This window comes from Engraulis encrasicolus, chromosome 2, assembly GCF_034702125.1.
Source record: "Engraulis encrasicolus isolate BLACKSEA-1 chromosome 2, IST_EnEncr_1.0, whole genome shotgun sequence".
Taxonomy (NCBI): Eukaryota; Metazoa; Chordata; class Actinopteri; order Clupeiformes; family Engraulidae; genus Engraulis; species Engraulis encrasicolus.
The window spans coordinates 17,385,369-17,411,234 of NC_085858.1; the positions used below are offsets into that span (position 1 = coordinate 17,385,369).

The 25,866-nt window shown below is 43.5% G+C and overlaps 2 protein-coding genes across 2 annotated transcripts in view; one reads left to right on the top strand and one right to left on the bottom strand.

The window, feature by feature from the left end:
* The first annotated feature begins 294 nt into the window (after positions 1–294).
* Positions 295–16,960, top strand: LOC134469293 (polycomb protein suz12-A-like). The gene is made up of 16 exons (XM_063223467.1): positions 295–910; positions 1,909–1,955; positions 2,302–2,366; positions 2,944–3,012; positions 3,129–3,181; positions 3,309–3,394; positions 4,253–4,490; positions 5,149–5,248; positions 5,531–5,636; positions 6,579–6,759; positions 7,388–7,476; positions 8,396–8,539; positions 9,124–9,281; positions 9,719–9,926; positions 13,413–13,492; positions 13,874–16,960. The coding sequence occupies exons 1-16, from the start codon at positions 742–744 to the stop codon at positions 14,301–14,303; spliced, it is 2,223 nt and encodes a 740-aa protein (XP_063079537.1). The 5' UTR covers positions 295–741; the 3' UTR covers positions 14,304–16,960.
* Positions 16,961–18,713: 1,753 nt separating this feature from the next.
* The window catches only part of crlf3 (cytokine receptor-like factor 3), a 27,751-nt gene continuing 20,598 nt past the window's right edge, over positions 18,714–25,866 (bottom strand). The window contains exons 4-9 of the mRNA XM_063223479.1: positions 25,646–25,733; positions 22,809–22,986; positions 22,102–22,324; positions 20,964–21,102; positions 19,916–20,028; positions 18,714–19,321 (exon numbers count right to left, since the gene is read on the bottom strand). Coding sequence (XP_063079549.1) covers positions 19,053–19,321; positions 19,916–20,028; positions 20,964–21,102; positions 22,102–22,324; positions 22,809–22,986; positions 25,646–25,733 — 1,010 coding nt within the window. The 3' untranslated portion in view covers positions 18,714–19,052. The remainder of the gene's footprint in view (positions 19,322–19,915; positions 20,029–20,963; positions 21,103–22,101; positions 22,325–22,808; positions 22,987–25,645; positions 25,734–25,866) is intronic.

Consider the following 25,866-nt stretch of genomic DNA (forward strand, 5'->3'; position numbering starts at 1 on the left):
TTTCCACTGTAGATGTAGACCAGGCCTGTTTGAGGTTTTCCAGAAAAGATGCATTGGCCGACACGCATGCATGTATTCTATTCACTATTTCGCATAAAATAACACTCATAATATCACTCATACTTGTCAACAACTAATCAATTCGAGATATTATGTTTCCCTTCAAAGCATTGATTCAATGCATTGTTTAAAACTGTAGCTGCTCAGATGACACCTCCCAGCTTTTTCACTGCAGTTGAGGATGCTTGCAAGGTTCTAGGCCTAGAAGTAGATCTATCATCTGAATCTGCCTCAGTAGCTGGCTACCTAGCCGACCGTTGGATGTAGTGCAATGGTAGCTAGCTAGGCAGGAAGTACGCTCAGTTTTGGCTCTACAGAGGCAGGTTAAGTAGGTGGATAGATGCATCTTACAAAGTTATAGCTACCTCTGTGTATCGTTTTGCCACAGCTGTCTTGAATGACGTTCATTCAGAAACTTCAAGGATTTGCAAACAAACGGATATGGACGTTGAAAGTGACAAGCTAAGACAGCTAGCCATTGCAAGTGATAACTGACTATCAAAGCTATCTACTTCACTCAGCTGCTCATACTTGAAAGAACTTCGCTAAAGTTAGCAAACTAGCTTAGCGAGTTAGCCTGTCGTTTGATTTTAAGTCCTTTGTTTTGAAGAAAGACTCGGAAGACATTTCCCACCACCTTTTGTGTAGCATTTTGCGTTGTGAAGCTTCTGTTTTTTTCTGATGGCTCCACACAAATATGGTTCGGGTGGTGGTATGGGTTCTGGTGGTGGATTCGGATATGGTACCGGGGGCAAAGTCGGTGTTCACCACTCCGGAATGATGAATTCAAAGAAGCCAAAAATTGAACAGATTCAAGCTGACCACGAATTGTTTTTACAAGCATTTGAAAGTAAGTGTGGACTTTCATCGTACTAATTTCATCATTGTGTACAGTTTACACTGCTTTATCGGGCCGAACTCAAAAGTATTGAATGAGTGTTTCTGGCAAATGCTATCAGTCTGTGCTAGCTAGTAGCTGGCTAAGCAATCGGGCTAAATGGGCTAGCACTGTATGCCAGTTTACCGGTAACCTTACTTTTCCAAGTGTCTTTGCTAAGTGCCCGTGGTAATGGACATCCTATTGATGCACCAAAACAACAAACTTGATTTTTTTCAACTGACATCATCCGCACTTTATAACTTAATATTGGGCTTCTCGTTGAACATGAAAGCAAAGTGACACCACTTTAATCAACCTAATGTAATCACATGATTCACTTAGCTAGCATCTCAACGCTGCTGCCATTTAGCTGGCTTTTATTTACCTCCAGTCAAAAAAACCTGTTTTCCATCTTGGGTTTTGTAAAGAACAAAATGTTTGGCATTCTTTATAATTAGATGCCATGCATCCACAAGTGAAAAAATGTGTCACTGGACACAGGCATCTCCCCACCACAAGGTTCTCTTCGACTGACTTGTTAGTCTAGTTTGGTCCTCTATTCAGTGAGACTTTATTGTATACATGTTGCACCTCAAAATGCAAAATATGTGTTAGTTGACATCTTACGTTTGTCCCATGGTGTTCACACAGCTTTCTTATTCAAATAGACCGTTCCATCGCCTTAGTCACGTTATTACATTTGACTTTCAGTTTACGAGCCACGTGCCTTTCCCAATTGATAACACGTGGTATCTTTTGTCAAAAACTGTTTTATCCCTGTTAACTTGTTTTGCATATGGTTATTGTGTTCAAAACATTGTTGCTGTTTTTATCTTTCTCTGGCAAGACGTGGTGCGCTTGGCTTGACACATAAAGTTGTCTGATACAGGAAGTCTCTTTCACCTGGTGGTGCGTGCTAGCAGGGTCGTTACTGATGGAGATCTTATTGTGTGTGTGTGTTTCCGCAGAACCCACACAGATCTACAGATTCCTTCGAACCAGGAACCTGATCGCAGTAAGCATTTGACCTTAGCTGATTATAGTTGCCCCCTACTACATGGCATAGTACCCACGGTTCAGATTGTGCCCAATTTACAGGAACATAACAAGCCAGTTGGTAGTGTCTACTTCTCAACACAGAAATGTAATGATGAGGTTTACAGAATAGAGACGCCTCTCAAGAATCTGGAAATTGCACTCGTAGCCTATTGTATTTGCAAACCGCTGCACTTTTGCATGGAAGCTACATTTTAAAACACTAACAGCTTATTCTGCTATGTTACAGTAGTAGTAGAAGCAGACATGTTTTAAGGTAAAGCTCTGATCAGCTTTGACAGTATGCCATCTGCTGTCTCTTGCAGCCCATCTTCTTGCACAGGACTCTCTCGTACATGACGCATCGAAACACAAGAACAAATGCCAAAAGGTATTCAATGTAGTGTCAAGGTTATTTTATTTTTAACATTTTTGTTTCATAGGAAATTCGAAGTGTTGTTGTTGTTGTTGTTATTGTTTGTTTTTATTGTATATTCCACACATCCTTCGTAGAGATGTATACAAGAACACCTCAGTTAAGTTTGCATACAACAAGTTGCAGGTGCACAAAAAGGCGGATAATGTTGGGTTGGTGTTCCCTACAGAGCACCGCAATACACTTCCCCTCTCCTCTGTATTTAGAATGTGTTGGGGTGCTGATCCCTACAGAGTACAACGATGCATTTCTCATCATCTCTATATTTAGAATGCGGGGCCAAATTAGGGGTGTGGGGCTTTGTGCACACACATTGGTGCTCCATGGGCATGTGCAGATACCTCAGGCTCAACCGTACGTGTATGAGTAGTCATCTGTAGCTTTGTTTAAGCAAAACTACAACAATCTCAAGCAAAAAATGTCTTGGCTGTCAGCATTTGAATGTGAGATGAGACCAAACCACAACTCTTTATTTTCTCTCTTCCTGAAAAGCACTACACTGGTTGTGACTGAGAGACTTTTTCCATTACAGGAAGTCTTTTAAAGTGGATGATCTGCTGTCTAAAGTAGAGAAGGCACGTGGGGAGCAAGAGTTGCAAAGGTGAGAAAGAAAGACAAGTCTACAACCCCCAAGAAGATCATTTCATGTCAGTATTTCAGGCTTGTTTGTTTTACTGATTGTTTTTCTCATTACTCTCATCACTCTCTTTCCCACAGCAACTTGGCTTCACATCTACAATTAACTTTCACCGGATTCTTCCACAAAACAGGTAAAACACGAAAAGTTGCAAGACAGTTTTCTCATATTTTTTTTTTGCATGAAGTGTCGTTTGTCGTCGTAATTGATTTGTCACCCATTTGCCTCAATTCATTCTCCCTCTATGTTGTGTTCTTTAGAAAAGCTGTCTCAGAAGTCTGAAAATGAGCAAAACACGGTGCCCTTGGAGGTAGTTCTTGTGAAGGTCTGCCACAAGAGGAGAAAGGTAAGCACTTTGCAGTGGAAGCTCCTCAATCGTAGCATGGCATAGCGACCCATTTACTGTGCATGTACATCCGAAATGACCAGAGCGATCAAAGTCATTATATTTCTATGGGGAAGTTATACGAACTGGGTGGAGATTGGAGAAAGTGAATTTGCTGGGGGGATAAGCAAACTTGGCGACCAGGTTGACAAGCCAGAGTCGTTCTGTGATTAGCTAAGTCACACCTGTCAACATCACCTCCAGAGCGATTAAAACAAATTCATAGGAAAGCTTCTTTTTGAACTTGACTACTGGCTTCTGATTGGCTGCTTGTCCGCTTTGGTCGTTTCTGGTGTACTACACTAGCAGAAATGCGGTTGTCGTTTGGCAGTAGGTGACAAGCACATTAAACTGGCCCCCTCTTGTCCGATAAGACGCGGGCTATGCCTCATGTGCTACAGCAACCCTGTTGGTCACTGCGTAGAGTGCACTCCTTGTGTCACCTCTGCCAGTGACCTTCAGACAGGCAGTGCTGCTGCTTGACCCCTGCTCCACCGTTTGCTGCTGCATGACTCCCCTACTTTTCCTACACAAAAAAGATGCTCATCATGGACATTTTGTGTTATTACATGCAAATAACGTGTGTGTGTGTGTGTGTGTGTGTTTGTGTTTGTGTGTGTGTGTGTGTGTGTGTGTGTGTGTGTGTGTGTGTGTGTGTGTGTGTGTGTGTGTGTGTGTGTGCGCGTGCGTGTGCTCGTGTATGTGTGTGTGTGTGTGTGTTTGTGTGCATGTGTGTCTGCGCACGCACGTGCGTGCCGGTGTGTGTCTCTCTCTCTGTGTCTGTGTCTCTCTCTCTGTGTCTGTCTGTATGCTACTCAGGATGTGAGTTGTCCAATAAAGCAAGTGCCTACAGGTAAGAAGCAGGTGCCTTTGAACCCAGACGGCAGCGGTGGCCCGGCCAAGCCGGGGGCTTTCCCCACGCTGTCGGTGTCCAGCCAGGAGTTCGAGCCCAGCAACAGCCACATGGTCAAGTCCTACTCACTGCTCTTCAGGGTGCCCTGGCCGGCCCGGGCACACAACGGGGGACTCGCCAATGGAGAAGCCAACGAAAACATCGGTGTGTGTGTGTGTGTGTGTGACATGGGCATCTTGGTGTGTGTGTGTGAGTGAGGGAATGTGTATACTTGGTGTGACGGGACGTATGTGTGCGCACATGAGTTTGAGTTAGTCTATCTGGATTGGACTGGTGCAAATTGGATTGCCAGAGATCTGATTTGCTGGATACCGGATGGTGCGTAGCAGCAGCAGACTCTAGTGCCGGGAGCTGCATGATGCAGCTTTAGACTCATGAAATTTGCGATCCATTTGCATACCATTTTAGTATCAACAAGCCAATAATAGAGACTCTGCATGAAAGGCTTACATTTGGCACAATAAAGAAAGATGCCTGGACAGTTTTCCATACACTGTTCAGGCTGATGTCACCACAATGCTCCCCTCCACTCTAGCAGATGTTTCACAGAAAGAATTTGAATTTTAGAACTGGTGTTTGAATCCTCCCCTAGACTTGGCTGCATTGTTTTTCTACCATGGTGTTCTTACTTTTTATTCTAATGGTCTAAAAAAGCATTACATCTGGAGATCAAAAATGTACCCTGACGAAGGCCTTTTTGTTTTGTTGCTGAACTATGTGTAAAATACCACAAATGTTTTTAACATGTAACGACATAGTGTACGAGATGCTCACTTGGGATTTTCATTTCATTTTGTGTCAGGTGTTGTTGAAGAAATTGCAAGCAAAAAGAAGCGCTCTTTGCCGAGGGAGGATGGGGAAACCATGTTTGTGGCGCAGATGACTGTTTTTGATAAGAATCGGTAAGCTATAAGCTGCGTATTCACCTGCTCCTTCACACTTTGTATAAACTCTTACAACTGTCTTCCAGTGCTGCTGTGTTTCCAAGCGAGGCATTCGGCAACTTCTGTAATAGGTTATTTTAGTTTTTTAAATTTAGGATGTGAAATTGGAAGTGCCTATCCATACATTTTGGACTGTAGTGGAATGCAAAAATGTAAGACTTTCCTTTTGTGATCGTTTCCCTTTCTTGTTTGTGTGCGTGTGTGCGTGCGTGTGTGTTTGTACGTGCGCGTGCATATCAGACGTTTGCAGCTGCTGGATGGGGAGTACGAATTATCCATGCAGGAAATGGAGGAGTGTCCAGTTGGCAAGAAAAGAGCCACGTGGGAAACCATCTCAGATCAGAAGGTGCGTGTGCGTGTGTGTCTGTGTGTGTCCGTGCCAACATGCATGAGTGTGTTTGTTGGACAGAGTGGGGCAGGCCATAAGTGCATGCACCCATGCCTTCTGCCTCTGTTCAAGAATAGCAGCAAACATGCCTGGCGTTTTCAGGCCACTGCATATAACACACCCAGAAAACTGTAGCCATAAATCAAACATGATATCTGTCAGAAGGTTATCACAAGTGTGCTCACATAGTGAGCTATTTCCTAAAGCAACAGCTGTTTGGGAGTTTAATTATAGGTGTGTGGCTTGGTGGGTGTTGAGTGGATAGACCTTGTGCTATACATGCCTGTGAGATTCTTTTAATTTAGTGGAAGGGAATGTTTGTAGTATGTCTGAGTCATACCTGACCTTTGGAGGTCCACATGTTGAAAGTGTATTCTGGAATTCACCAAGATACGTGGCAAGTGGCAACTTGGCCTTGCCGTCTTCTGCCCTTTCCCCCAGTGGCTGCCCAACCATTTTCCAATGTAATGCATTTCTTGCCAAGTTTATTACAAAGTACATTATTCGTACGTTATTATCAAATGCAGTATTGTAATAGTTTGGAATGCATTGCATTTTGTGCCCAGTCATTTTATAATATATCAATATACTTAGTTATCAATACTAAAAGTTCAGGAGACACCGCACACCGAATACTATTCTTTTTATTTATTTATTTATCGGAGCGTACACAGTGTGCTGTGTTTCCTGAACTTTTAGTATTGAACGAGTTGTCCTGCCTTACACCTGCACCTGGACTACTAAGGCTTGTGCACAAGGACTTCCATGTACTTTATCTGTAAATATAATTTAAATGATCCGATAAGATTACAAAATTCCTTTAACATTTTTAACACTTTTAAAACTTGTAACCATTTCCCCTTCCACCTCCATGTCCCTCCATCCCTCCATGTCCTGTAGTGGCTGCCCGACCTGACCTTCTCCCAGGGCCCCACTCTGCAGTTCACCCTGCGCTGGACGGGGGACGCCTCCAGCCGCTCCACCGCCCCCGTGGCCAAACCCCTGGCCACCCGCAACTCAGACTGCAGCGGCAGCGCCGCAGACAACAGACCCAGCAGCCTCAAGCCTCTGCAGACAGTCGGTAAGGGGAAACCCCAAGCCAAGCCAAGCCAACCATAATCACCATCACCATCACCATTGCAGTGTGTTTACGTAGCACTTTTTAAGACACTCTAAGCTGATTATAGGGATACTACGGATATTAAACTCTCCACCATCAGTGTGTAGTACCCACCTGGGTGATGCATGGCATCACTGGAGGGCAGAATGCTCGCCAATCAACTTTGGATGGAGAGTGACATTATTGACTGTGTGTACATTAGAGTGTGGGTTCCCTGTATGTCAGGAGTAAATTAATTATCATACCAGAATTTATATTTCTGAGAAACTGCTGTTGAAATGCAGTCCCTTGTCAGAGCAGTAATTGTTTGACTTCATTACTCTCTTAAAGTACAAAAAACACTCCATTCTTGTTTTTATCTGTCTTTGTCATGTGTTTTTATCGTCTTTGACGGCATGCCTTGCGCTGCTATTGATTTTAAGCTTTTTGTCTTCTCTCTTTCTTTTTTTTCGTGTTATGTTTTGCATGGTTTTTATCTCTTTCTAAAGCACATTGAATTGCTTCCATGTATGAAATGCACTTTAAAAATACATTTCCTTGACTTGCCTTCATGTATGCTAACTAAGTTTCTTGTTTCCTCTTCCAAAAGCTGTGAAGGAACCAGTGAGCACTGACACTCCCCCGAGGAGAGAGCAGATTGTTACACAATCAAGACAAAGACCTAGGATAATATATCAGGTAAGCCTGGAAAGCTGCTCGTCTTTTAATGCTTGATGCATAGCTAAAGTTGTGATAGGCCACCACTCATCGGTTTAGAAAGTCCAGGATTCAGTTTCTGTATAAAAAGGGGACAATCCACACACTTCAGGTCTTTTTTGGTGCAAAGAAGCTTTTGTCTCCTTTTTATACAGCAATGCTGTAACTAAGTGCAGAAGCAGTGTACATTGTGGAAGCCTTCCCCCTCCCCTCCCTTCACAGAAATCTAAATACAGCAACTGAACGGTTAGTTTGGGGGCTGTCCATGAGGGTTTGCTGATCTGCATCAGTGAGCACTTCAGATATAGAAATGCGTCACCCCTCTAACTGTCGCTTTGTTCTGCATTTTTGGGGCAGATTCCTAGTAGCCCATTCAGGCGCCAGTGCTTTTTCCCCCTATCTGTCAAAAGCCTTCAAATCCAATTGTTTTCCCATGGAATGATTTAACTGTCAAGCGTCATTGCAGCATGCCTTCTTGAGCACCTCGCTCTATTGAACAGCAAAACAAAGACGCAATGTGCTCAAAGTTAAGATGTGTGTTGTCTTTTGGAACACACTTTTTATTCTTCAGTGAGTTGTTTCATTGTCACATACAGTAACTTGTCAGTAGCAAGGTTCACAATATCAACCAAAAAGGAACACAATCTGTAACTTGGCAACAATACAGTAAACAAACCTTGACATCTCCAGGAAGCTCTTCCTCAGCAGCATTTCATAAGATTTTGCTATTCTAGTGATGCTTGTCACGTTGTGGAGTCCGAAATAAAAAAAAGTTTCAGTCTAAACGTTTCGTAGGATGGTTCAATGCGAAATTGGCTAAAAATGCTTTTTTTCGTCTGTGTCTGTTTTCCCCTCTGTTTCCTGTCTTTTGTCCTCAATCTTAACTGTGTGTGTGCTGCAGTTCCTGTACAACAACAATACGCGTCAGCAGACGGAGGCTCGTGATGACCTGCACTGCCCCTGGTGTACCCTGAACTGCTGCAAGCTCTACAGCCTCCTTAAGCACCTCAAGCTCTCACACAGCAGATTCATATTCAACTACGTGGTGAGCAGGCACTGTAGTCATGTACCCACATCTGTCTCTTTCTCCTGCTGTCTACCACTCTTTTTTTTCACTTCATCTTTAAGAACATACTGAGGGGCCAATGTTGTCTTATACGCACATCATTCTCATTCTCCCCCCCCCCCCAGACTCTTATCCACCAATCATTTACTCTCCATGTACTCTAATCTTTTTATCTCACTGAATCGCAAACTACGTGCCAAGGCAGGTCTCTTTTTTTTGTTTTTCATCTCTTTTTTTTTCTCATTCTGTCTTTTTTTAAATCTCAGTCTCTCTTGTTGTCTTTTCTCTTATCTCTAGCCCTCTCATGTCTACTCTCCTTCTTCCTCTCATCTTCATCACACACACACACCCTCAGGTAGTGATGTACTCACGAGAAAGATCAAAGCTGTTGGCAAGACAAAAAATGTTTTTGAGCACTTGTTTTTGCATAGTGGGAAGCACCTACTGAGCATCAGCACTGTTATTGATGAACCCAGCTGTTACAGTATGTTTATTTATTGTGTCTCCATTTCAGTATCAGTTTGCTGTGGTCATCATATTGTCCTTACCCACTCTTCCCACAGCCTCACGCTAAAGGAGCGCGGATAGACGTGTCCATAAACGAGTGTTATGATGGCTCGTACGTGGGCAACCCACAGGACATCCACAGCCAGCCCGGCTTTGCCTTTAGCCGCAACGGGCCCGTGAAGAGGACTGCAGTCACACACATCCTAGTATGCAGGTGGGTGGCTGTTCTCTGAAAGCTTAGCCTGTTCTCTTGTGTTCTAGTACAAGGCCACTTACCTGCGTATGATCTGTTAGGACCAGCACAGTTTCTATGTTTTATGTGACTTGATCAGTAAATACTCTTGTCCACTTCCCCAAGCTTACATAATTGCTTACAGCATTTTAACTGTAACATCATTTTTTTGTGAGGCGTTACGCATGCATGTTTCTGGCACACAGTACAGCAGAAATGGAAGTTGGCAGATGCCACCCGGTTGGTAAAAAATTAATCTGCCTGCTATATTATTGTGGCAATTCAGTGGTAATGTTTTTGTTAGGGATTTAAAGTCTGAGTGTTGCAGCTTTAACTTCTGCAGTACATTCAGATTGGTAATGATATGACAACATGGTGTCTGACTGTACGTAATGCGTGTGATTTGAAAATGATCCCAGGCCGAGGCGTGTGAAGCCCAGCCTGTCGGAGTTCCTGGAGCCGGAGGAAGGGGGCGACGCGGAGCACCTGCAGCAGCTCACCTACACCAGCGGCCACAACCGCCTCTACTTCCACAGCGACAGCTGCGTGCCCAAGAGGGCCCAGGAGTTCGAGGTGGACAGCGAGGACGAGAAGGACCCAGAGTGGCTCAGAGAGAAGACCATCATGGTGAGGCGCACCAGCCCTCATCTATTTAGACCACATTAATGCACACGTAGTAATAGAGAAATGGAAGAGTCCACATTAACACTGGACAGAGCAACAATATACAGCCGCGGCAAAAATTGAGAGACCACTTCGAAACTTTCAGTTTTTCAGATTTTGTTATGAGTAGGTATGGGTTTGATTAAAACAAGCATTGTCATTTCATTCTATAAACTACAGACATTTCCTCTGAATTTCGAAAGAAAATATTGTCATTTAGATCATTTATTTGCAGAAAATCTCAAAGTGGTCAAAATAACACATAAGATGCAATGTTTCTAAGTCTCAAAAAATGATATTTCTGTTGTTTTAAAGTTAATATCATCTTGTTTTCTTTGCTTTTTTTGAGATTCAGAAACATTGCATCTTATGTGTTATTAATATTGTGTCACATGGCTATTTCAATACTTACATTAGGATTGAGGTACATAAGGTAAAACTGTTTCTCATACCCAGGCCGCCTCATACCTAGCCAGGCCGTGCCCTCCTAGTGACGCAATACCTTCAGCCGTTGCTACTAGTCAGGTCAAGAGCAATGCAAATACTCTCTGAGCTCACGAAAAATCGGGAACTCCTCCCACTTTGTCGGGGAGCAAACAACCATTAGAAAACCAAGGGAGGCGGGTCAACTATGCAGTTAGGGAAATGTTAATTGACCTTTCCGCAAACTCCTCCCCCCCTTAGCAACGGTTGCTATGCGAGTCAAGCTTTCAGTATTCCAGGTTCTCAGCATTAGAATGAATGGCATGCGACATGTTTTCACCCCTGTCAATTTCGGCTCTGCCCATAGAAATCACAAGTAATTTGTTGAGAAACAGCAAAATATAAGATAAAAGTTGACAAAAAGGTCTGCAACAGGCTTATGAAGGCTACATCCACAACATTATATGCTGTGTTTGTAGCCAGATGAGACAGAGGGTAAAGTATCCCAATGTAAGAGTCAAGCATCTAATAATTTACAAGAGCAGCAGTGCTTATGTAGGCCTAGACCTAAAGCAGGGTAAGTCACCTTTATCACACGTTGCATTAAAATGCACATGATTATCATATTTGTTGCATTAAATCCATGTGATGGTAACAGATGCCAGATGTAAACATTCCCCTCCTGTAGCGCTCCAGTCTATTGCTCCCACATCGTTGACTTGGCTTGTTCAACACATTTCACCTCATGCAAGTGAAAGGCAACCCTTTGGAACCCCAATCCTCCACAAGCTTCACACAGCAATGGCACAATGATACCAAAATAAAACCAGTGCCTGTGTCATCTGTGGTTGCTCCAAAAGCAAAGGTGTTTCTATAAGGTGTCTCTTACGGTCACTAGGAAACCAGTAAGCCTACATTAAAGTTCAGTAAATAGATAAATAAATATTTCCAGTAATCTACAAATTACATTGGCTACATTGTAAACAGTGGAAGTTAGAGAGAATTTCGTTGTAGGCCTACTGCCCTCCCTCCTGGAACTTCAATGTGACAGGTGACAAACTGGCTCTCCTACAAAGGCAGACAGGAACACCTGAGCTATTTGGTGCAAACCTCCTGTGGACATCACTGTTGTTGCAGACCACACATACCCTCTTGGAGTGGCTTAAGTCATCAGGTAATTCACCATGACATGAAATGGGTTAAAGCATTTAAGCAAAAAATGAAAATACACAGGTCATGACAATATGCATGATGATGGATGGTATTTAATACACAATAACAAAATAATCAATACATAATACACAATAAATACACACAGGGCTGATGTTGACTGATTAAATATTGTGCTCACAGTCTGTAAACTGATGTGGAATCTTTTGTAACCAAATACTTGTCTAAATGTCATCAGTGTCAATAACAGCTCACTACACAAAGGAAGGTCTGGTGTGCCACTGTACCTGGATTATTTAAAATGTTGAACTCATACAAGGTATTAAAATGCTCATAGGTGAATCAAGCGCAGTAGCCTACTGGAAATGGCCTAACACATCACTTTCATGCACAGACTCTGGTTTTAACACCAAAGTAGTGTGTAAATGGAGTTTGTATCTAAGTTGTTGGAGCTGGACATCCTTTGCCTCTAGTTGTACAGTCAGCTTGGTTATCTCAGCCTTCTGAGTGGCCACCATGTCCCTCAACATCTGAAGCTCATCTCCATGATCAGTGGTGGGATCTGTAAACAACGAACAACAACAACAGGAAAAGTTAGCAAACTGCATATAAATATCTCTCTCTCGCTCGCTCACACACACACACACACACACACACACACACCATGGTCACTGGTGTTTGAAGCACTTTGTTCCAGTGTTAAGGTGTTCAGTGGAGTTTGAGCTCTCTCCTCGTACCCTGTAAACAATCAGTTTGACTTTCCATTACATTTTCATAGTAATGCAAGGTTGATGCATGTTAGTGTAGGGCTAAGATGTTTTGTTGATGTTTTGAGAATGATGACTGGGTACAACAATCTCTATTAATGTTGCAATGTATAACTAAATCATCTCTGATTGAAGGAATAAAATGCACATTGTGAAGTACAGCACATATGGGATCTTAAATCAATACTATTAAGTATTATTCAATCTCAGTTCAGTTGCAATGGTTACATGAGGTGGGATTCTAACACAAATAGCAGAATACTTTGCCCAGCATAGCTGATGCTTGTTTACTACAAGCAAACAAGTGGCATCCCACTTTAAATGCCATTGTACAAGATAAACTTTTCAACTGTACACAACATTAACATTACTTTGGTTGCTACTTGCATGCATGCACAATATGAACAGAACAGTCAACAGTGACAACAAACTTACAGTTAGCCTATGCTAAATGAGGCTAACCCATTCAATCCAGCTTATTATGATCATCCACACAGTTCTAGCTGCCCAAAAATGCAAGGTAGTGCTACTAAATTGTATTTGAAGAAGTGGTATCATCACGTTTTCAATGAGGTAGAGGGATTTTAGCGACATTAAAATAGCTGCTTACCTTAGCTTGTAGTGGCTTCTGTTTACATGCTGCTGGTGGTGGGGTAGTCCACATTGTTTAGTCCACAGCAGGAATTTCTCCATCTCGGTCTTTGGTTTTGGGAAGGAATGAAATGTAACCCCTCCCTCCAACTTTTTTGTATCTCCGTTGTCGGAATTACACACGCCATACGCGCAACATTTCATTTTATCTTCCAAACTCGGGATCTCTCTCATAGACTTCCATTCATCAAATGGCTGGCTTGACCAAGGTCCCGAGCTTAGTAACTGTTGCTATGCTATGATTGGTCAGTTACCATTTTGGGGGGTGGCCGCGGAAAGGTGAATTGTTATGCTCTTGGTCAGCCCAAGTCTCGAAGAGATTTGAAAGTCGATGATAATCAGGCCACCTCATACCCACACCCTTTGTATAACACTGACCACAGTGGTCGAATGGTTCATTTTGTGGTCGATTGTCATCTGGTTTTGTTTTTGTCTGCAGCAAATCGATGAGTTCACTGACGTCAATGAAGGGGAGAAGGAGGTCATGAAGCTCTGGAACCTCCATGTGATGAAACGCGGGTAAATGCCAACACTGTTTCTCCTCACCTCCAGTCTTGACCCTCAATTTGGGTGTAGTCAGTTTGGAGATGTTTTAAATTTCGTGTTAGGGTTTGGCATTTTACTCATTTTTTTTGTCATGTACATCTGCTTGGTGTATATTACGCTTCACAATTTAGGCCCTACACATTTCTATGGTCTTAATCAGGGCCCTAAAAAACACCCGACCTGTAAGTGTTTGTTTGGCTAGTAAGATTAGCATGTCCTAGCCATTTTGGCTAGTGATGAAAAACTTAATTTAGAGCCCTGGTTTAGTGTTAGTACTAGTGATTGTTTCATCAGGGACGGCCGCGTAGACATCATTCAACTAACAGTTGACTTTTTTTCTCTTTCTGCTCTCAGTTACATTGCGGACAATCAGATGAACCACGCGTGCATGCAGTTTATTGAGAAGTTCGGCGGCGAGATTGTGGAGAAGGGCCTCTACAGGAACCTGATGCTGCACCTGGTCAGCATGCACGACTTCAACCTGGTCAGCGTGGGCACCATCGACAAGGTCATGGCATACGTGCGGCATCTCCAGCGCAAACGCCAACAGCAGCAGCCACAGCAGGCGGTGGAGCAACAAGAGGCCAAAGCGGCCAGCAATGGCACTGGGGGCACGTCTCTCTCCATCACCAGTCAAGGCTGCCAGGGTTCCTCAATGGACAAAGAGGCCACAGGAGCAGCAGCAGCAGTAGCTGCAGCAGCAGCATCACCACCCTCAGCATCAGCATCAGGGTCTGGAGCAACGCCCAGCAAGAGCCGACCGCATAAGAGGCAGAAGCTGTGAGGGCCGGAGGTCACCTTCAGGGCTCATGGGTGATCTTGGGGGGGATGAGGGTGACTGGGGTCAGCAATCAGGGAAGGTGGTAGGAGGAGGTAGAATCTGGTGCTTTTTTAAAATGGGGATGGGGGATCTTCTCTGGACTACACTGGCTGTCTTGTCCAGTAGGAGTGTCATTACCCCAACCCCATCGCATTCCGTATAAGGTCTCAGGTGCTTGGAGTTTGCAGAATTGTGCACTGCACTACTCTGCAGATGTGACCAAGGGAAAAACAATAAACAAACAAAGAAACAAATACAACAATGCAAATGAATTACACAACTACAGAATGGTTGAGGTACACGACAAAGGCCTTTAGGATCAAGTGAAGGAAGTCATAACTTTTCATTACTCAATTACTTCTTAGGCTTTACCGCAAAAAACACTCGTCAGAACCAGCAAACGAGTAGTCTTGCAGTGAGGGGCCTTCGTACTTGAATTCTTGTTTTTTGTCAAAGTTCAATGAGAAGAAATGGGGGATTCCATGTCTGTTCCTGTGTAAATGTGTCTCCTGTGTAAATGTGTCTGCATGGTAATGCCTTTGTGATGTGCCTTCATGGCTCAAATCATATTCCCAATCATCTTCGTTCCCAATCGCATTCCCATCATATCACGACTCGGCTCTTGCAGGTGCTTGTATTCCAAAAGACTGTTTGAGCAATGTTCTTTCTTTTTTTTAAAAACAGTGACAAATGTCTGGCCTTTTTCTAAATGCTATTTTTCTTCCAGGGTTAATGATTTAAGTGGTGCAGTCAGTAGACAGTGAAAACGGAAGAAAATCAACAGGCAAACTCAGAGAAACTTGAAGCAAAATCAAATGTGGTTGTTTGTGTTGAGTGTTGTAAAAAAAAAGCTTTTTTGCTGTATGTGGGGCCAGCGTAGCATGAGGAAGGCCTAGGCGCCGTTGCAACACTGGACTGGTTTACACTGGCTGGCCCTGTTTATGCAAGGACGTGGCTTACTGCCACACAAACACACACACATTCACACACACACATTCACACACACACACACACACACACACACACACACACACACACACACACACACACACACACACACACACACACAAAATGACCCAGTGTGTGTGCGCACACACACACATGCACGCGCTCACACAATTCAGCATACAACTACACATACACACACATGAAACAATTCAGTACACACCTAGGTGTACACAACCACACACACACACACACACAGGGTATTGACGGCTAACTGTAGGCATGAGTGTCACAGCTGACCTCAGGCGTTGTGCCCGCTGTGCCAACGCAGGAACAAGCCAGGTGCTCTTTGTAAGATGTTTACACTTTTCTCTTTTGTTTGTTAGTTTGTTTTTGTATCGTTATTTGACGTCTCTGGAAAGAACAGGGGTTTGTCTGAATGATTGTTATCGTTGTTTTTTTGTTGTTGTTGTTGTTCTTTTCTGTGTGCTTTGTGTTAAGTACTGAGGCCCTGTGCCTGTTTGCGTGAGGAGAATTCTACAGGATAATCACTGGAGGCAATAGAGACTCTCTCTCACACACACATACACACATATACAAGAGAGAATCGGTGTGTGTGTGCGTGCGTGCGAGCGCCCCACTAAATGCCATAGCAACGCTGTGCACTGCTGCACTCATGCATTTGCTTGCTGGCTTATACACCCCTTTGCTTGTGTCCTGCACTGAGTTTTCCTGTTTGTGTCCATGTCAGTAGCAACAACAGTGGCCAACTCAGTACTTGAAGCCATGCTTCCCTCACCCTAGATCACCACTCGTACAAACTCAGCCTATTCTCATCTTGTTACGGCAACATAACTCACTGGGGATCCCCATTGCTGGTCTGGGGGGGCTGGGGAGGCTTTATCTGCTGCTGTGTTTGTTTTTGTATTCTTTTTTCTTTCTTTCTTTCTCCCCTTGTTAAGTAAACCAGGAGTTAAGGGATTCTCTATTGACCGTGGCCATATGATATGATTGGAGTGGGTTCCGTTTATGAAATGTTATGTAAATGTTGCCGCTGAATTAGAGGTTATTGAAATCTATTGAGACAGTGGTGTAGTTTAGAGACCAAAGGGTGTGGATACCCACACTTTCATCCTTTTTTTTTTTTTTTGAGATGACGTTAAGGCGCAACTGAGTATCAGGTCTTTTTTCCCTTTTCTTTTTTTTTGTTGTTAAAGAAGACAAAAGCTTTCCTCAACTTCTGCTTTAATTTTGCTAAAGCTATGTGTATACTATGAACGTCAAAAGTGTTTGGATTGACCTTTTATTATTAGTGTAGAAAAAAAAATGAGTTTGTGAGCTGCGCAAAGAACCTCTTTTCCGAGCACATGTACTATGCTTTCCATGGTAGAAAGGACCAGCATTGTTTTGCACAAGTTGATTTCAGACAGAGGGAGAAAAAAATGTTTGGTGAAGTTGAGACAAAGACCAACAATACAAAACCAGCCTACTTGACGGGTGTTTTGTAACAGTCATAGCTTCTTTTCTATTTAAAGTGAATATTTTTTAAAGAAACTACTGGTCAATAAAAGGTGTATGAATGCAAGTTTTGTGAAAAAGCAAATGTTTTACCATGACAGGTGACGGGGATGTGTTTTTATAAAATAATATTAAAAGACCCGGTTTAAGTAACCATTTTATTGTGTATCACAATGTTCTCATTCTTATAACTTGACTGTTGAAGGCACAGAATGAGGTAAACACAAAACCATCACAGTTTGAACATAAAATTGACAATACTTTAAGAAGAAAGGTGACCTTGGTGACTGTGGCATGTGGCTTTTCACAACAACTACTTGTTTCATAGTAGACAACCCAGTACCTTTTATTTAGTAACTCTTATCGTTCGACCCACCCACCCACATTTCATAAACGTATTTTGCCCCATTTCAATAATACGTGGTCTGGACAAGGTAAATACATTGGGTGAATTGTGGAAAGGACTGGTAGCATTCAGGTGCCCATTTATATGATTAAGGTGTATGAAATAAGCACACCATACTCTGTCCATGCTCAAAAACAATGGCCCACACTGGAAGACCCGTGAAGAGATGATGTGTAAAACACAAGTACAGGAAACTGCTAGCCAGTACCTCTGGAGGCCCACAGTCCAGGGGTGAATTTCTCAAAACCAAAGTTGCTTACTACATTAGCTACTTTGTTGTTTTCAATGCATTTTCCCATTGGCAACTACCGAAGTTGCTAACAGGCTAACAACTTCTCTTTTGAGAAACTCAGCCCAGGTGTGGAAGCCTTTTAGCAGATCACAAGCCTCCGGACAGGACAGACTGAAAGGTGGCATTTGGCAAGCAGAAGTGTAGTTCAGCCTCTTATGCACTGAATCAATGGTTAAACAGCTCAACTATTGTACACACTACAACTGTTCTCTTATCGCAATATCAAAAAACTACTAAAAAAGAAGGAAGTTCACACTTAGACATTAAACACTGTTAGGATTGTCGTAGCAAATAAAAAGTAAACCAAAGCCGTACTTGCAAAAAGAAGAAAAAAAAACAGCTGGGAATAATTTCACTACCAAATATCTTGGCTGAAAACCTACTGCCTCACATGTTACAGTATAATGGAACAGATCGGTTTCATCGTGGAAGTGCTTCACAGTGGATTAATATACCTTGATGAATTCACAATAGTGCTGAAGCCAGCTGACAGAGAAACGTGGCAGCTTTGCGGTGCAAAGCTTTGCATGCAAGTCCAGGCTCTTCAAACAAGACAAAGAGTGGCAATGTGTTGCATATGAATCACATGTGAGAGCTTTTACATAAGAGGCATTGGTCCACTCGCCCTTTTTAGCAGAAGGAAAAATGTCCACACTTTACAATAACAACAATAACTCGATTCGATACATCTCAAACTGGCTACATAATGGTGGAATTGCCAGACAATGTAAACAGTGACTGAGATCTGCCTTGGGATATATTGACAAGGGGTGGGACACACACACACAGGCTTGTAGCCTGGAGCAGCCAGTCCAGCAGACCAGACTCTGGTTCAGTTCTAGCACCTCCCTCCACCCAATGCAGCTCTAGAATCAATGGAATCAGAGAGTGTTTATGGGTAGTACGAGAGAGCAATCTCGCTACTTTTTCCGGGTGGTACTGTCCACTAAGTGGCGCCATCCAGACAGCGCAGAGGAGCGCCAAGGAGCGCAGAGGCTGTTGAAATGAATGTGGTCCCATGGAGCTCAACCACGATGCTGCCATTGCTTTGGGAGAGAATTGGTATCATCGTTTCATTTTTTTTTTTTCCAAAAGGCAGGATAGATTATCCTTTCAAACAGCAGTTAGTTTGAATGTTTAAACTTGCTGGATCTTTGTAAAATACGTCTTTATTGTCAATATGACGTCACGAGTGGCTTACACACTGCGTTTGGATTGGTCGGCCAGCTGCATTGCTGTGATCACGACGGCCGTAAAGCAATTTTGTTAGCAAGATGCTAGCGGAGCCTGACTCATAAATGCCAAAGCTGTAGGAAATCAGAAGGACATAACTCCCATGTTATTGTACATTTAATTGAAATCCACATTGGTTTCACAGAACTTACAGTAATATTGTCAAGTTTCAGCAGACAGCGAGCACAATTGTCAGTTATTAGCGCCAGCCTTATGACCTCTGCTGTCTCGACAGCGCTCCCTAGGTGAACTGCAGGCACGGGTTTGAGGGCGAGATTCAACACTGTATGTAAACCCACTGTGATGGAATCTTCTGGAATCAAAACACCAGCACCTTCCACCCGGGGTGAGAGAAGGAGCAGCCGAAGTAGAGGCAGTCCACCGCCTGGTCCAGCAGCCAATCAAAGACCACTTCCCGGTTGCCCGAGCCTATCGTGACCCGGAGCTTGAAGCTGGCGCCGTCGTGAGGGTTGTTGTTGGAGCTGATGGGGAACAGGTTGACCACCTCCATGTCAAAGGTCACGGCCGAGCCCACCGTGATGGCGGGTAGCTGGTTGGTCATCTCCTTTCCGTTCACAAACACGGCGCCTGCGAGACAGATTCGACAACCATGTGTGAGCGTCTCGGTTCTGACTCATTCAGTGTCTGTGTGTGTGTCATTAGCTAATAACACAGAAATAGAAACAAACCTTGTACCAGACATCTTCTGCTTTTAGAGAGTGCTGACTGGCCACAACTGAACACGTCAGTAGCACAGTGTTTTAATCATTGTGATGGGAAACGTCACAACATGATGACTCCAAAGGACAATAAAAATAGGTCTCGCATGAGTCACTAGTTACAAGCATTTAAACAGGAGTAAGAAAAAGCTTTCACATGATAGATGCCAAAGTGATTCAGAGGTGGTAGATAAGGAAGCGGTTTGGAGGGCGTTTCTTCCAGAATCATTATGACGTAAGATTATAAGTTTAAATCCTATGGCAGCCATGCCCCTTTAGGAGTCTGGGAGAATGAATGGAGTTGAGTGGGAAAGGGATGCCCTTTTAGGAGACCAGACTTGATCCCATTTCGTTCCCTTGTATTGGTGACGCATTCTACGCTTTACCATGATTTACCATGTCGAAATTCTTTGATGCAGAGTCGAATAGGGATGATGTGAGGAGAAGATGAGGACTGACTCACCATTGGTGGAGATGCAGACAGCCTTGTCCCTCTGCAGGGACTCGGTTCCACTCCGGTTGTCCGCACACACCCCCACGCTGTCCAGCTTGTTCATCTGCCCCACAGCAGAGAATCTGCACATGGAGAAGCAGTAAAACGGAAATCAACACAGTGACAATGACATGCATGAACCCCCTCTCCCATTACCAGTACACATACAGTAAACGCTACAAAGCGATGAGGTCAGCAGAGCAATACTGATGTGGTTAGTAATGACTGATTGGATTGAGCCCACATGCTCCTCTGGCCTAAGGACAACCTAGTGAAATACTAGAAGACGTGATATTCAAGGGTCACAGTAGGTTTTACTATGCAGAAGTTTAAGTAGACTTTCTCCCATGCAAACGTAAGGAGCATCCAGAAGGAGAAAAGGTGAAGGAATAGGTGGAACCTGTACAGACCTTGTTCATTGGACACCTTGCTAACTGGTTGTTTTTGTTACAACATCCTGCCCTGGCTGTCCCCTGCCAAATACATTTGGCTAAAATTAAAATAAAGGGTAACGTCTGACAAGGTGCATAAAAGTCAACGTCTACCTCCTTGGCCAATCAGAAAAGAACATGATTAAGTAAGACAACTGACTGATAACTGATTTGAGCACAAAGGTCTGTCAGGCGATCATGAAATAGAATCATAGGGGCATAATGGAATGTAATGGACATGAAGGCCAGGGTCTATCAGCCAATCACAAAACAGACCCACATAGTCCGGGGACATACTGCAATAGAATGGAACTGATGGAATGTTTCCTTCCAACACAGGTAACTTATCTGGGTAACTTGTACTTGTCTTATGATCAGCTGACTCAGTGCTGGTTGGACCTAGTTTATGGTGGATTTTTGTTAGGTTTTTAGTGCTTTTCAACACCACAGTCTCGTCTCATTTGGTACAATGGAATATATGGTGTAACAACTATGTAATATCATGTGCTAGTGTGACACATGCTTACACCACAAATTTACTTTTACTTTGGAAAAGTCTGTAAGGGAGCTAATTAAATGTGACTGACTTGAAGGTGAGGGTTTGTCCGCAGAAGTACGTGGGGGAGTTGGAGTAGAGCACGCGTCCCTGGGAGGCCACCGTCTCGCTGCGCATGGCGATGTTCTTCCTGCTACTCAGGATGAAGCCCTCAGTGCCTGGACACCACTCTACACACACAAGCAGGAAGAAAAAACACAATTAGTTCCGTACCATTATTACATTACAAAACCTAATATTTAAAGTCAGGCTTGTAGCAGGAAGCATGGTTACGTAGTCAGAAAACAAGTTAGAATATGCACATTGGGTAGACAGGAAGCCATAATTCTCTTTCCGCATGAAAGTATTTCTCAAAACCTACTCTTCCATTACAATGAACTCCCTGTAGCCTTGCAATATGCACTGTTCCATTAATGGCATGTTATACTCATTACCAGCACTGCATTACTATGGCATTACACAGCAATACAAGTAATACATTTAAAAACTTGGACATTGCCATTCCGGTAACAACAAACTTAGAAAGCATGCAATTAGCATGATGTCTCTTGGAAGAGTATACTGATATTCAAGATGTGCTTCATCTGCCCTTTCTACTGGGTTTTTATCGACTGCCTATCTCGCAAATGTAACTAAATAGCAATTGATTTTCATACACTGTCATTAAGTCATAGTGTGTAAAATTGCCAGATGGAGGATAGTTCTGTTCCAGACATGCTTTTGGTCCGTATGTTCTTGACTATGCGTCTGTATCTGTGTGTCCCAGTCTTATAAATGTTTGCTCTCTATCATGTCCGAGTTTGTCCATCTGAGAGTGTGTGAACATTAAGACTTGAGCGATTTTGATTGATACACTAAAACTAGGATGTATCTAAGTGTGATGAAGTGTATGGGCATCTCCATGAAAGAGTGTGTGCACAACTGCATCTGTGTGATTAGTATGTACATAGTATGTACCAATATTTTCATTGTACATGCACATGAACATACAAGTGGGTTTGACTCTGTGTTTCACTCTGTGTGTGTGTGTGTGTGTGTGTGTGTGTGTGTGTGTGTGTGTGTGTAAGTGTGTGTGTGTGTGTGTGTGTGTGTGTGTGTGTGTGTGTGTGTGTGTGTGTGTGTGTGTGTGTGTGTGTGTGTGTGTGTGTGTGTGTGTGTGTGCTACCCACCGTGTGCGGCGAGGGTGGTGTAGCCAGTCTGGGGCACGCTCCAAGGGCTCCACTCGGTGCGGCCCTCCCCGCGGGCGCAGACGCGGAACTGGTGGTCCATGTGGGGGTCCAGGTGCATGACCAGGAACTCCGCCTCCTTGCCGATGTAGGCGTCCTCGTACTGGGTGGAGTTGCTACGGCGATACTGCAGACGGTAGTCCTGGGGGCTGAAGTCATCATCCACCTGCGGAGACACGCATAATGAATACACTAGGAAGGATGGATGAATAGATGAATCAACAGTTACGGAGTGAATAACAATGTGAGTAAGTGATTTATGTTAAGTTATTTATGAGAACGTGAAAATACAGTTGTATAAGTGAATGAATGAATGAATGTATGAATGAATGAACATCTGCCAATGGGATGCAAGACTAGCGCAGTGAGTGGACTGAGGGAGATGTGTTCATTTAAAAAAATTCAGATATAACATTCAGTATTAGATATTCAGGATATTCAGACTGGATTGAATGTTTATTTTTGAATGTGTATGTGGATGTGCACACGTGTCTGGGCTCTCACCTTGCATTAGCGCCCCAATACGCTGCCAGGGGAGGCTGTGTTTTATGTGTGAGTTTTAATGTGTGTGTGTTTGCACCAGCTCACTAGTACCCTGTCAGGGCTGTGTGTACTTTCTGCTTTAATATGTGCACATGTATTTGTCTCACCTTGCACCAGCGCACCAGGACGCTGCCAGGCCTCTCCTGGAGCTCCTCTATCTGCACGGGGGGGTGCGAGGCCACGCTGGCGTGCCGGGCCACGCGCTCCCGCACCGCATGCAGCAGAGAGTCGTCCAGCTGCGCAGACAGGCACGGCACGTCCACCAACGCCGGCACCTCCGGAAGACTGTGGGTAGTGAATACACACACATGCACACGTGATACACATACGCACGCACGCACGCACGCACGCACACACGCATATGCACACACACGCATATGCACACACACACACTCACACACACACACACACACACACACACACACACACACACACACACACACACACACACACACACACACACACACACACACACACACACACACACACACGTACACGCAATGTATGTGTAATCACACAAACATGTGGGACAGCTTATACACATGCACAATGGTTTTCAAAGTGGGGGCCAGGGACCCCTGGGGGCCCATGAAGGGGTGCTAGGGGGCCTTTGGCAGGTTGGCAGGAAAAGTATAGTAAAAACAAAATAGATAATTGAATAAAATTAATAACTAAAGTAAAGCACACAAAACAAAAATAGGCTAATATTCCCATTAAGAACCACATCATAATCTATCGCATCTCTAATGGAGGATCTACTGCGACTGTGTTATTTTTGGGGTTTTGAGATGCACCAACTCCATCGAGTTGTGAAACGGTGTTCACAGAAAAAAAATACTGTGACACTGCCCAATGTCACGATGGCCTTGGCTGGAAACTACTGCTATAGGGCTTGAAAGTCCTGCACCCTTAGTTCAGCAATCAGGGGTCTTTAGCTGACCATCTAACAGCATGGTAGCGAGTAAATATGGTCTGATTCCAGTCATTACATGCGCTGGGCTACAAATATGCTGTGGAGCTAAATGTAGATTATTTATGCAGGAGTATAAATATTTTGTTCTGAGGCCGTCTGCATGAACAATGTAAAAAAACACACCCTTCTAAATCGTTTAGTGTTTGGTACGAAAAAATTATACAAAAATATCAGAAACAACATATGTGAAGCCCGTGGCACATTTCAAAGGGGATCGAAATACAATTTGAACACCGCCATTGGATTACATGCTAAAATGTACGGCTAAAAACGCTATGAGGTCCTATGAAATCGTAGGATGTGACGTCGTCCAAAATAAGTGTCAAATATTTACTTCATCATGTCTGTATTAAAAGACGCATCGCCAAGAGTTTCATTAAAGTCTTTGTTGAAGATTAAGAAGAGATAAATGAAACTTCCTGGAAAGGCTTAGCAAGGGTTTGTATTAAATCCAGACTTCCTGACTAATCAAAGCTGTCCCTGAGATCGAGGGATTTGAAAAAAAAACTAATAAGACAAAATCCCTCTCACACAGAAATACAAACACAATGGAGACATGAAAAGACTTCATTTGGGAAAATGTAAAAAAACTATAAACATAATTCAAACAGAATATATTGTAAAAATGATATAATTGAAATAATAAATGACAATATCTATCTTCTACCCCCTCCCCTCTTCTCTCCTCTATTCCCTAGCCCCATCTCCTTTTGTAAAGCAACCTTGGGTAACTTGAAAGACGCTATATAAAACCAAGTGATTATTATTTATGATTATAACGATAAAAACAAAACAATATCATAAAACAGCTCATAAATCATCAAATGACTGGGATGGAGAGCAATCACACCCCCAGAGTGCGATGGAGAGTGATCACACCCCAATCTGCATGACCTAATCTCCATCCAACCCTTCACAGCTGTAGTGGCTGGAGAGTCTCCAAGCTGTCTCACAGGGTTTTTCCACACTATTTCCCCTCCATAGGACTCCAGCACCGAGCCCTCTCTGCAGTCAGCACTGCACCATCTGTTGCAGCTAGCGCGGGGGCTATAAGCCTCTGGCATGGGGTGTAGTAGCGCCTGCAGACGGAAGCTAGCGCGGGGTACAAACGTAGTTGTTGCACACAGGCTTAGTTGAGCAACGTTTTGCAATGGAGGTGGTTAAGCACAAGAATAGTTCTTCTTTCTCATGAGTTGGCATTACGTGGAGAAATATCCACCGGGCAATGAGAACCTTTTGTGAACGATGCTAAATAACTTAACCCAGATGGAGTGTGCATGCATGTTAGTCATAATGGAAAATAATAACAAGTATTTTAATGTATGCAGTATTTTTTACTACTGAGGAAAAAAGCTCAAGACATTAGCCTTGCAGTTCCAACAAGCTTCTGAACAGAGCTTGGTCTGTCAGGAAATCATGCCATAGATAGGAAGTCGTGAGAAGCATAATGAACAAGCATCTTTCAAATGCCTCTGAGCGGGGTTTGTCCAAGAAGAATGAAAAGTAGGAGGTTTGGCCAAACTTGAATTCAAAGTTGGATGTAGAAGCAGAGAGACTCAATAAGATATTATACTCCTAGAATCTCTGGTAGAGGGGCGCGATGACTCAATGAGACACTGTGCCATTACACCGGTAAGCCAGGTTCGATTCCGATCTGTGGTCCTTTGCCGATCTTTCCCCCCCTCTCTCCCACTAATTTCCTATCACACTCTCTCACTGTCCTGTCCTAAATAAATTAAGGCATTAAAGCCCAAAACACATCTTTACATAAAATTGAATGTAGCCTCAGTGTTCAGGCTACTAAATGTAACAAGGAGTTTGATTCCAGCTGATGTTGTGATCCTGTCACCATTTACATTTAGTTGCATACATGCTGTATATAACAACACAATATCAATCTAGTTTTCATTAACCAAGCGTGTGTGTGATTTGAGCATCAGTCAGGGCTGTCCAGATTAGGAGGTGTCTGACCTGTCCAGCTGGATCTGCAGAGCCTTCTTGGTGAAGCTGCCCAGTTTATCCTCCTTCTCATTGATGCCACAACGCAGCGCTGCCTCACCTGCGGAAAGAGGAGCACACACACACATTGATGAATACATCTCACACCAGGACACACACACACACACACAGACACACGTACGTACGCACACGCACACGCACACACAAACACACACACACACACACACGCACAC

Bases quoted from the DNA above. Each gene is read 5' to 3' on its own strand.
- LOC134469293 (XM_063223467.1), top strand. From the start codon at position 742: ATGGCTCCACACAAATATGGTTCGGGTGGTGGTATGGGTTCTGGTGGT. The intron at 1,956-2,301 runs GTAAGCATTTGA...TGTCTCTTGCAG, and splicing joins GAACCAGGAACCTGATCGCA to CCCATCTTCTTGCACAGGAC. The intron at 5,249-5,530 runs GTAAGCTATAAG...CGTGCATATCAG, and splicing joins ACTGTTTTTGATAAGAATCG to ACGTTTGCAGCTGCTGGATG.